General features: G+C 38.9%; 1 protein-coding gene across 14 annotated transcripts in view; it reads right to left on the minus strand.

The window, feature by feature from the left end:
* Positions 1 to 1,270: 1,270 nt before the first annotated feature.
* Positions 1,271 to 13,085, minus strand: part of ATP13A3 (ATPase 13A3) — an 88,166-nt gene continuing 76,351 nt past the window's right edge. For 8 of the 14 annotated variants that reach the window (XM_084987533.1, XM_084987532.1, XM_084987531.1 and 5 more), the window contains 2 exons: positions 12,574 to 12,663; positions 1,271 to 4,729 (listed from right to left, as the gene is read on the minus strand). In XM_084987533.1, the coding sequence (XP_084843659.1) occupies positions 4,532 to 4,729; positions 12,574 to 12,663 (288 nt within the window). In that variant the 3' untranslated portion in view covers positions 1,271 to 4,531. The remainder of the gene's footprint in view (positions 4,730 to 12,573; positions 12,664 to 13,085) is intronic. The other 6 variants (XM_084987538.1, XM_003483301.5, XM_084987537.1 and 3 more) reach the window with 1 other exon arrangement.

Raw genomic sequence — 13,085 nt, forward strand, 5'->3', positions numbered from 1 at the left:
GAAAAGCCACTGAAATCCAGTCAGCCTTTGGTGTAACCAGATCCAGTCAAAACCCATTAAATGCTGAACTGACTCAAATTATTATTTTTTTTAGGGCCGCACCTGCCACATATGGAAGCTCCCAGGGCTAAGGTTCAAATCAGAGCTGTAGCCACTGGCTTACACCACAGCTCACAGCCATGCTGGATCTATAACCCACTGAGAGAGGCCAGGGTTCGAACCTGCATCCTCATGGATACTAGTCAGATTCACTTCCACTGAGCCACAACGGGAACTCCTGAAATGATCTTCTATGGCATGCAGTCCTAAACTACAGGGAAAGCTGCCACCTCCGTCAGGTATTGTGGGAGGTCTGTCTTTCCGCTCAGATCAAGGGAAGCAATTCCAGAGACTGGAACAGTTACCCTGCTGACCCGTTGGCTATGCACAGTCACAGCAAGTGAAAGGGCCTGCGCCCATCCAAGGCCAGGAGCCAGCGTGACAGAGGCCTGGAAAGAGGTACTGTGGGATAATCAGGGTAACACTTTGAGACAAATTCTGTTGAAGCTGCTTTAGCCTATTTCTCCAGAAGACCTCCAATGAGAATTACCTCCAAGTTTTATTCTTTGAAGAGAGGACATTCCGATGGCGCCAGAAGGGAACTCTGGGCCCGGAAGTTGGAGTAGAGGAACATTGAGTTCATCTGCTGAACAAATTGATGAGGTATTGAGAAGTACTTTGAGCACTTAAGTTGAAAACCCCACTATTAATAAGTCCCTAGTCTTGGAGTTTCCATAGTGACTCAGTGGAAACGAATCTGACTAGTAACCATGAAGTTGCAGGTTCAATCCCTGGCCTCACTCAGAGGGTTAAGGATCTGGCGTTCCCATGAGCTGTGGTGTAGGTCACAGATGAGGCTCGGATCCTGCCTTGCTGTGGCTGTGGTATAGGCCAGCAGGTGTAGCTCCAATCAATATGACCCCTCGCCTGGGAGTGGCCCTAAAAAGCAAAAAAAAAAAAAAAGGGGGGGGGGCCCTAGTCTTATATTTCACCATTTCCTTCAGACCACTTGATATTGAAAATTTGGCTCTACACTCTGACTGATGGGTTTCCATGTAATAGTCACCGATATGATGTGACATGTGGAAAGTTGTATGATTTTCTTGAAACTTCGAAGTTTAAAAAAAAAAAAGGAAATGGAGGTAGTATGAAGCAGGGAAATAAATCGAGAGGCAGTAATTTGTGCAACTAAAAAGCAAACAAACGTATGAAGACACACATGCAAATGTTATACCATTGATTTAAGTCTTTATTTTGAACAGCTTCCCTCAAAAAAATTTCATAAGGTATTTACAGTGCTGAATATACAATTCTGAGTTTATGCCTTTTTGACATCAGGGTACCATTCTTGAGCAGCAATACAGTTTTAAAAATATAAAGATGCAGTATCATTTCTGATATAAAGTTACTTTAAAAAAATCCAAAGTCTTAGGGAATTCACAAATCATAACAGGAAGTCACTATTTTATTAATTTAATGTGCACATAATTACCAAATCTTAATACATTAAAAATGTGTAAATGCCCACAGACTGTACAAAAAATTAATATTCTGTTAAAAGTTCCCAACCACCTCCCACCATAAATATACAAAAATCTATTTTCAGATATGTCAAAACTGCATGCATGAAATCTTAGAATGTTTTCTACAGCTTGAATTTTGCTCTTCTCTGGATACTGGCTCCATAGCCTTTGGGGGAACAGAGTACATTACATAAATGCCAATATAGGTGACCATGCCTTTGGAACTGTGCAGTATTTTCATAAACATGGGAGACAAAATAAATAGTAAAAACTGCAACAGTTTTGTTTAAATATAAGTACAATTTGGAAAGCTGTCGAATGTAAGGATTATAAAACTAATATAAAAAGTATTTATTTTGTTGTTGGCTTAGCCATTTTTATTCAAGCATTATTTGCAGCATTGCTTTACAGCAGTTGGTGCTAGAAGATACAAAACATATAGTTACCACTATTTATATTTTAGGGAGGAAAAAAAAACAACTTTAAACAACCCTGAGGGAGACACACATTAAAAATCTTGTTATTTCTTTAAAAAGTTAAAAAGTTACATATTATTTAACAATTAATTACTTTCCTGGACATTCCTGTCCTTTATAAGTATGTGCATAAATAAAATTTAAATAAGCAATATTTATTAATCTTAATACATCAAAATAATATATGTACAGATTTTAAAATTTAGGTCTGTATACACTCAAATAATTTAATGTGAAATTCAGGATCAAAATGACTACGTGATGGCGACCTACAGAGAGGACTCCGTCTCTCCATGGCACTGCGGAGACCCCCACCTGGATTCACAGACAGTCTTCAAACCACACTCTGGAAGCCATCTATTATCACTTGAACGACTCACTGTGTCTAAACCTACCTAAAAACCTCATTCCTTTGAAAATATGGACAGATGTGATATAAAACCCTTATAAAATCTAAATGTTAAAAAAGGGGGGAGGGTGTCAAAAATAGAGCTCTTTACGATCACGCTCCTAAAGATGTTAAATACAATCTGATACTTGGAGTTTTAAGCTGCTACTTAGCAATTGCTTTAATTATATGCTTCAGTATTTAAGTCAAAGAAGAAAGTTTACAGTTCTGGGAGATCACCGAAGACAAACACACTGGAAATTAATGGAAATTATAAAATTATAAAATGATTGTGAGAATAACTATAGAAAACAGTGCTAATTCACAGCTCAAGAGGTCTAAGATGCATAGCTTCATAGAATCATTCGTGGAACAACTGTTCTTATCATCTAGTGTGTATTAATACAGTATCATACTTTTTGATGGAAAACTTCAATTATATTTGTGTAAAAAATCATCAGTGGCCATAGCAATAACAGTGATCCTGAGTGTAACTTACATTTCTCTGCAGTTACCAAACATCATCAGGTCTCTGCAGCATAAAAAATGAGAACCACATGGTTCTACAGTTCTGGGTAACATTTGATCAATTTGGTAAATATACATCAGGAAAATAATGATCAGCTAGAAGTGGAAAGCACAAGCATGCTACTGATTAAGGAAGAACACAGGATAGTATCACAGAGTTTTAGTAGTTTAGTGCCCATTTTACAGCAATACCAGTTTTCTTGCTTATGAGAATTTTGGGCTTTGCCAAACGGCTGTATCTTACCTATAAAAGCATTTTTAAGTTATCTTAATTTTGTTTAGAATTTAAATGTTAACCAGGCAAAACTGAAAGGTAAAAAATATTTTTCACATTTCTTTTGATCAATGAATGTCTATTTTCTAACTTTATTTCAATTTTTTTCCTCCCAGAAATTTCCACAGCCAAATATGCTTATCTAATCCAAAACAGGTAAGCTCTGACCTCTGGCGCCACCTAATGGTATAAAACAAACTTCACCAAGTTCATTTTTGCTTTGAAAAAGAGCACTCATTTCAAAACCACTCATTTTTTTAAGCCTTATTGTTGATAGGACAGACATACATCAAACCTTTAAAATTTCAGGAGTAAAATTATAACTCAAATAAATTAAAAAAAAAAAACCAAGACAAAATCCTATAATCCTATGTCTTTACATAATTAAAGACACAGAAGAAAATAAAGACATTTAAAATAATATAAAACCTGAAAGTAACAGGTATGAAAAGATATTAGAAGGACAGATCCACATCTACTGCCAAAAGATATAAGCTTTTTTCCTACTGAAAAGGTCCTACAACATTTAACTAAAGCAAATTATACTAATGACACCAGACATAGCATTAGATCCATTTAATAGCTTTGAGGGACATCTCTTGAAGGCAGTGAAGCACCTTGCTGTTTAGAAAAATAAAACCCAGGCAGTTGTACAGAAAATATAAAATCATAAATGGAAATTACCTGAGTTGTATAAGCAACACCATAAAACTCACTCCTAACCCTAGGCTATCAAAGGGAACTGGTTTATGTATACAGTTTTCTTTGGGAGAAATACTGAAATCAAATGAATACAGGTTTTCTACCTATTTTCACTGGAGGCTAACTTACACCCATTTTATCTCTCAATCACAAATTTAGGGGCTGTATATAAGTGATGACCTTTTCTAATAAAGAGGCTGTGAAAATAAATTTAAAGGCATAAACTAAGTCTTTAGAAACTAATGTCTAAAAACCTTCCAAATACCAAATTTCTTCTGTACCCTGTAGAGTGTCACTGAGGGTGATGATGAAGAAAATTGTGGAAATATAAAGAATATTTAGTTACTGAATGAAGGTATAGGATCTTAGAGATTATTAATTTCACTGACAGGCCAATCTCTTTTTGTTTGTTTTGTTAAAACAAAAACAAAAACAAAAACAAAAACAAAAACCCCAAAACAAAAACCTCTCAAGTCAGCCCCTGTATCAGAAGGGACATAAATTTAAAGGGTGCCATTCCAACACACAGGATCAGATAAAGTCTTACATTTACACTTCCTTCAATACTGCTACTGGAATACCACTGAGACCAAATTCACTGCTACGTTATGGTGATGATCTGACATGATCCATTCCCCTTTACTAAAGCTTTAGCTTCTGTTGTTGTTTGAGGTTTTGGTGGCCATTCCGGATCAACCAAGAGCTCCTGAGCCAGATACATGTACTTGGCTTTTGGCATCCTCTTTCTACAGTTCAGGGCCCAAGACAAGCAGCATTTTCCCCACCAATCCACGGACTCCTAAGAAAATAAGGAAAAAGAACACCACATGTTAGATTAAGAGCTGCTGTTTATAACAGGTTTGTTAAAGCACAGTTCACTACCACAGAAAAATAAGAGGAAAGGACTTCTTGAGCATGGAAAACAAAACAAAACAAAACAAAACACATTTTGGAAGAAGTCAGCTTTCAATTATTTAGGAACATTTTTTAACAGATTATCAAATTATCCATGTACTTTACTTCATTTTACTTAGTTCTATGCACTGATCTCCTCTTGTATACAGATGCATTCTAAAAAATCACTTGTATATCTGCAGTCAGTGATTCTATAACAAACATAAAACATCTTAATGTATTAATAGTAACTTCAAACTATTCAGAAAGAGAAAACATTTTTAACATTTAATATGAAAACTTTCACATTCTATCCCAAGCTATGTTTTGGTACTATTGCTTCTAGTGACTTAACCACCTGATCTTTTTTGGAAGAAAATGGTATAAAAACACCACTGTTACTGTTTTTTGTTTTGTTTGTTTGTTGTCTTTTTAGGGCCACACCTGCAGCATATGGAGATTCCCAGGCTAGGGGTCAAATCAGAGCTACAGCCGCTGGCCTCTGCCACAGCCATAGCAATCCTAGACCCAAGCTTTGTCTGCGACCTACACCACAGCTCACGGCAACGCCAGATCCTTAACCCACTGAGCGAGGCCAGGGAGGGAACCCACCACCTCATGGTTCCTAGTCGGATTCATTTCTGCTGCACCATGATGGGAACTCCCCACTGTTACTGCTAATATCACCTTTCAAAACATTATGTAAATACTGTTAGGTCAAAATCAGAACTTAGATCATGTTTAATGTCAATCACTTCTTTTAAAACCATATTCTCATTAAATACAAAAAACAATTTTATTTTATAATGATGGTTTCCCCTTGGTGCTCCACAGCTGAGAGAGGTACACAGAAAGGTAAAATGCAAGTACTATTTCTTAGTATTATTTCATTATAAAAAGCTCTGTGTCACGGAAATCTTTCTGATCAATCCCGAAGTTTTTAATGAATCTGATCTTAGATACAGAGTACTTGGAGAATGAGAAAGCAGAGTTCCTGCTTATTGTACAAAAATGTAAATTCAGTAATAGGCTCTCAGAATTCGTCTTGACTGAAATTGGAAATAAATGAAATAAAACTAAATAACTATACTGAGCCTGGAATTATATTCACCTCTGAAGAATAGTCATTTCTTTATTTTGGCTGTTGCGTTTCCAAAGCAAAATTTAAATCCCAGGTTGTTTTGTTTTGCCATCAACAACATATAACCCAGGCTACAACCAGGTCCAATCTCAACCAAGGAAAAGCTGACCCTTGAACACAGGTAGAACTGTGCAGGTCCACTTACATGTGGATTTTTTTTTAAGTAGTAAATACTATAGTACTATATAGTCCATGACTGGTTGAATCTGCAGACATAGGGGAATCCTGGAGGGCCCATAAATTATACAAATTATAGCAGACTTTTGACTACGGGGAAAGGTCAGAGACCCTAACCCTGGCATTGTTCAAGGAAGCAAAATGGAAGCATAAAATAAGTGAGACAGGCCTTCTAGTGTTAATACTCAAAATATCTTCTTGATCAAGACAGGCAAACTTGCCGTAACATGGATCCTGAAACACAGGTTTCCAAATTGGCCAATTGAGAAGAGCAAAAATGCTTTAAAATGAAAACTCTCTATAAATTTTTCGTACCCTGACTTGGTAGGTCTCACATTGAGATGACCACCAGGAACCTAGTACTCTCTCCGTCAAACCTGGGGGTGGGAAGTGGCAGAGCCCTGAGCAGTGATGAATAATAAATAACGAGGTGCTTTTAAAGGCCCTCTAGTTTACTTTGTCAACAAAACACAGTAAGCTGCACCATTACCAAGAATTGGAAGGCAAAAACGGTGGTTGTCACAAGCAGGCTACGTGAGATTAGAAGTGGGCGAGTGGGTGGGTGGAGTAGAGATTCTAAAGATTATTAACCTAGTAGCCTCTTTTACGGTCATAGCTAAAAAGAGTTATTACCATCATCTTAAAGGAGGTCCACAAGAAAACATTTAGCATCAGGATACAGAAGAAGACTAGACACAGGGACTCTGGGTGATTCAAATAACAAATAATTCCTTTCTAGTAAAGGCACATACATGACCAACCTTAATATTTAATTTGAGGTGATGGTTTACTACTTGGATCTATCTTTTCCCCAAGGTGTTTACCTTCTTCAGTCTAAGAATTGCTGTTCCTAAATCAATCTGAAAGCTGTCACTTTGTATTTTACAGCAATTAGCATTAAAGGATTACAGAAAAGGGCTAATGGTGAATGCTGACTTAAAAAAAAAGGCAGAACCATATAGGCTTTGTCCAGATGATCCTGCTGAAGGCAATGCATGCAGTACACACACACACACACACACACACACACACACACACACACACACACACACACACACACACAGAGTTAAATCCATCATTTCGTACCTGTGGAAAGTGGAGGCAAGCAATAAAATTAAAACTAATTCCACTGCAAACAAAATCACAGTTGAATAGTATTCTTTTTACATTAATGTACATGTTTTAAAAAAAATCCTCACACCCATATTAAAAGCAATATACACCTGTTATAATTTTAAAAATAAATTAAGTCACAAGGAACACCAAGGATTCCCCCCCCACACTGTAATTAGACTTCTATTTTCTTCTTATCCCTTCCCTCCCCCCAAATAACATATACAAAAAAATACTATATGCAAGCACAGGTCTTTTAGTTTACAAATTCAAGCATCTCACACATATCCTCAAACGCAATATAATTCACTGGTAGAAAAAATAAAAGATGCTATAGGCATGCAAGAATGAGGACCAAATCAAGAGAAACAAGATGGTGGCTAGTGGAGAAAGGCATGCACTGTACAAGGAGCGGGAAGACATGGGCATCATGGGGCTGCGCATGACCACCCAGGCCTCCCCAGACACGTAGGCTATGTCCCCGAAGCAGGAGAACGCAGGAGCTATAGCAATCAGATCTTGGGATTTGCTCCTGAAAGGAAAAGTTAAACAATCAAGTCTCTCCCTCAGAGATGGGCTGAAAAAGGCTACCACAGTCCAGAAGAAAAACCACAAAGAACCTTCAAAAAGATCTACGGCTAAAATTCTCCTGCTGCTTAGACTGAGTCCAAGCTCTTCATCCCAGAACCCCAATGCCAGCTTACTCCTAGCAGTGTCCTTTAGGAAATGTTTTCATGGGTAATACGGAAGATATAAAGCCATGCTTATGGGAAAAATGTGATGATGCTACTATGGTTTTCATAAAAGTCTTCCATACCAATCCTGAATATAAAACAAAAACAATCAGAATTAGCATTCTATCTAAATAAGCTCGAATAATAGCTGAAGTGGCCTAAAGACTGCAGCCAACGTCTGGATTTTTCCCCCCATAGGAAAACATAACCAGGCCAAATTCTCAGGCATTATCAAAATTCATGATGGTATGACTCCAGTTCCGCATCTACCACTACGCACAGTTTACCAGACACAAGATAGGCACAGACACTTCTTCCCAAGAGATATGCAACACAGATCTTCCCAAACAGGTAAAGCTTTGTCGAAAACCACAGGTGATGGGGCCCTCCACTGAAGATTCTCACTCAGTAGGGCAAGGGTGGAGTTCCAGGCATTTCTGATATATATCCCTGATGAAGTTCCCTTGTGGTGCAGTGGGTTAAGGATCCAGTGCTGCCACCGCAGCTGTGGCACAGGCTGCAACTGTGGAACAGGTTTGAACCCTGGCTTGGGAATCTTCACCTGCTGCAGGTACAGCCGCCACCCCCCACCAAAAAAAAAAAAAAAAAAAAAAAAAAAAAAATTCACTGCTATCTCAAAAATCTTTTCTTTTTTAAATCAGAGAAGTTAGGGCTGCTAGAGATCATTATAGGAAAAAAACTACTTAGCTACATTAAAGTTTGGTGGGTTTTTTGTTTGTTTGTTTGTTTAGGACTGCACTCAGGGCATATGGAGGTTCCCAGGCTAGGGGTTGAATCAGAGCTACAGCTGCCAGCCTACACCGCAGCCAGAGCAATGCAGGATCCGAGCCACATCTTCAACCTACACCAAAGCTCATGGCAACACCGGATCCTTAACCCACTGAACGAGGCCTGGGAACAAACCCGAAACCTCATGGTTCCTAGTCGGATTCGTTTCCGCTGCGCCACAATGGGAACTCCATCAAAGTCTTAACTTGATTATTTACAAATGGTTTATTTAATGTTTTCAATGTGATTCAATGGACATTTACTGAGGCCACTGAGCATCAATAAGAAAAACAATCACTATGGGAAATAAATTATTATTATGTAAGAATCTTATACCTAAATTAGTTAGCTGCATGACTATTCAGTGTGCCAAATAAACGTAATATCTAAAATGTCTACTATTTGATAAAATGACACCTAAAAGTTTATTTGGTCTTTAAATAAAAGACGGAGGTTTTTTGTTAAAGGAATATTATGGTCCTGGTTCCAGATACAACTGAATTTGAATCCCACTTCTAATACTGTTTCCCCGTCTGTGAAGACAGGGATATATTTAGTCTCTCTCCTAATCATAATTAGAGAGAGTTTATACAAAATGGCTCAGTGTCTACCATAAAAATTAAGCACTGAAAACAGCAGCTATTGTTCGTTTCTATTTTGTCACTTGATTGTTACATTAGTTTGCATCTCCATGGTGCCACAGTGTAAAACAGTGTAGCACAATGGGAAAAAACACTCTTCCTGAAAACAGAAACCCTGGCCTCAGCTCCTAGTTCTGCCATTCATTAACTGCGTAACCATGGCAGAGCAACTAACTGAATGCTGTTTCTTTATGTATAAAATGAAGTTAGAAACACCTTAAGACTGGAAGGATCCTGGAGGTCTTGTGTAGGTACTTTACAGATGACCCGACAGTCTGGATGTGGTTACTAGAGATCTCTAGGTGAGGTTCTTGATGTCCCAATTGGACAGTGCAAGACCTAGAGCGTAGTCCAGAGTCTCTAGTTTTGAAGCTTCCAACCCCACTCGATGGTCTCCGGGTCTATACGGTAAGGAAGGAACAGAAGAAACATGGCTGTTCTTCCCCCGACATTAATAGAGAAGGTCAGGTGTTGCGGGCTGAGAAGGCCTCACAGGATTCTTGGCAGAAAAGAGTACAGAACGAGCAGGTATGAAATGAGAGTTTGTGCTGAGGGAAAACTGTGGCAGCCACAGAACTGTGCCAGGCCTAGGTTGTGGCAGGTCACTCTCATCTTTACTTTTTCACTTTATGGCAGGGTTTTTCAACCTCAGCACCTCTGACAGCTGGGTCTAGAAAAGTCTTTGTCCTGGGTACTGCTGTAGGGTGTCTATTTAGCAGCACCTCTGGGCTCCACCCATCACAGGCCAGTAGCAGCACCACCACCTCAACTGACAACTAAAAATGTCTCCAGGGAGTTCCTGTCGTGGCGCACCGGAAACAAATCCAACCAGGACCCATGAGGTTGTGCGTTCGATCCCTGGTCTTGTTCAGTGGGTTAAAGATCCAGCGTTGCCATGAGCTGTGGTGTAGGTCACAGCTGAGGCTTGGATCCTAAGTTGCTGTGGCTGCGGTGGAGGCCGGCAGCTATAGAGCTCCGACTGGACCCCTAGCCTGGGAACCTCCATGTGCTCTAAGTGTGGCCCTATTAAAAAAAAAAAAAAAAAAAAAAAAAGGGCTCCAAATGTCAGGGGCAAGATGATCCCTTGTTGAGAACTACAGCCTTCAGTAATATGAGTAAGTGATCGGCTCTTGAAGGGTCACAAATATGAACAGTGAGCACACAGTACACATGGAAGTGTCAGAAGATGAAAGCATAGCATTCGTTACTAAGAGATTATAAGATCACTCTCTCTCTAAAGCAAATTATTTTAAAAAAAAATGCTTTCTTAAATCATGACCATAGAAACTGAAGGCTAAAAGTCCTGTCCACTCAATGATGCTCAGGACCAGGAAGTGCACGGGGTCTGCTGCAGCCTCCCTGCTCTAGACCACTCTCACCTCCACCCTCTCCGCTGAACACTTCAGAAGTACAGCCTCACGTGAGAGCACGACCTCACATGAGAGACACAAACTCTAACACAATGAGGACAGATTTTTGTTCACACATTTTGAGAAAATGGACATAGCAAATGAGAGAATTTTCTGCCATTTAATTTTGGTTGAAAAAGGAGGAGGGCTTTTTCAAATTTTTTTTTTTTTTTTTTTGCAGCATATAGAGGTTAGGGGTCAAATTGGAGCTACAGCTGCTGACCTACACCACAGCCATAGCAATGCAGGATCTAAGTTGCATCTGTGACCTACACCACAGCTCATGGCATCACTGGATCCCTGATCCATTGAGTGAGGCCAGGGATCAAACCCACATCCTCATGGATACTAGTCGGATTTGTTTCTGTCGCACCAGAGCAGGAACCCCTCAAATGTTTTAAAAGAGCTTTGTAATACCCACTTCTGACTAAATCAGGGTATAACTCCTCTTCAGAACCTGCCCTTTCCTGTTTAGGTCAATAGTTGGAGATCTCACTGGAAAAGCTGAAAACTCAGCTTTTCTTTGGCCAAGGTCTTGCCAACACAAACATTCTCCATGAGGACTGATGATATGAGCCAAGGTTAACCCTCTGAAGTAACGCAGTGAGGCGACCAAGAGGGGAAAAAAAGACAGAGGAGATGAGCTCAAGGACTTGAACCCCTAACACAAGTCTGGTCACACTTACTCCTGGGGACAACTGGGCATTACACTGCAGATTCAAGACTCAACACATCATTACCCCACTGTCCCTGCTCATCATCAGGGATGAGAAAAAGAAAAGGGGCTCCACAGGACCTCTCAGAAAGTGATCCTGAGCTACTACACTGGGCATCCAGCCTAATGAATCACCAAAGTAAAGCTCAGGACACAGCTACTCGGGTAGAAGACTAAAAATTAGTGAGTGACCCACACACCAGGGAATCCTTTTGAATTCTGCGAGCTTCCTTGTGGCTCCAGATGAGTGAAAAGTTTAGAACACGTGCGTGTAAAGCGTGCTACCCACTTACAGATAGCGAAGGGCAAAATAATGAGGATTCTCCAGCCTCAAAAAGCTGGCTCAGAGCTGCGATTCAATAGTACTGGTTTTAAGAAATAAGACTAATCTATATTTTCTCTATCAAGTATTTCAATATCCTAAATTCATCTGTTTCTCTTTTCTTTTTACCACACAAAAAGTCAAAAGTCCTAAACCATGGATTTGTATAAAGATGAACACTATCTCTCTGAAACATTTTCTGAATGACCAGAGATGTATGCTGAGGGAAATCAAAGAACACCCCAAATTAAGGCACAGTAACATGACAAGAAATCAGAAATAATTCCTTAGAATTCTGACCTTTGCACTCTGACCCATAAAGAAACAATTCCCTATTCATAACTTTTATTTATGTGAATCTCATTTAGCTTCTAATAAGACACATTAAAACCAGAAACATAAAATTTAGGGCAAACGGAAATGGAAAAATTAACTCTTACCACTAAGGACAAGACCTTCACACACACAGAAGGTAAGGATTGGAATGGAAAAGAGACTTATGAAATTTCTGAAGTCCTGAAAAGCCTGTAACAAATGTTTGCCATGAATTTTCTAGGACTCCTTACAAAAAAAAAAAAAAAATGAAATGCCAGGCAAAGAGGAAAAGGTTAAGCAGCACACAACAGAATACCACCCTACACAATGCAGAGCACACAACTAACAGCCTAGATATATGTGAAAAAGTGAGAGGAAGGGCTGATTTCCAACCTGTGGCGGCTGTGTGGTGGTGAAGCGATATTCTCCTTGTTTGTCTCGATTGAACACAACTTTCCAAAGGACCATGTCAAGGAAGAAGTTCTGAGAGATATTCCAGTGAGTTAAGAATTAAAAATGACTATGTCATTCTTTATTAATGCACACATTTAAACAGGCTCACACAATACTCAATCATTAGAGAAAACATGACCTGGTTTCATACAGAGAATTTCAGTTTAATATCACAAAAAGGATAAAGAATAACAACAGGACTTTTGTAACAAATATAAATCATCATAAAGTTCTTGACAAAATAGGGCCTCTAAATTTTCTACAAAGAATAGCTTTTACATGAATCCTCGAGTCTTTCCCATATCTATATAAATATAATTTCATCAAAGCCCAATACAAGTAATTCTTATTTTATCTTAAATAACATTTGAGTGAAAAGATGAACATAAACTACTATAGAAAAAGGAAAGCTTTAAAAATACAATATCTTGGATACACTTTCGAGTGTCCAT

The sequence above is a fragment of the Sus scrofa genome, chromosome 13, assembly GCF_054392235.1.
Source record: "Sus scrofa isolate SSC_HxYL_T2T_F1_AM1 chromosome 13, Sscrofa_HxYL_maternal_Yorkshire_Landrace_v2.0, whole genome shotgun sequence".
NCBI classification, from domain to species: domain Eukaryota; kingdom Metazoa; phylum Chordata; class Mammalia; order Artiodactyla; family Suidae; genus Sus; species Sus scrofa.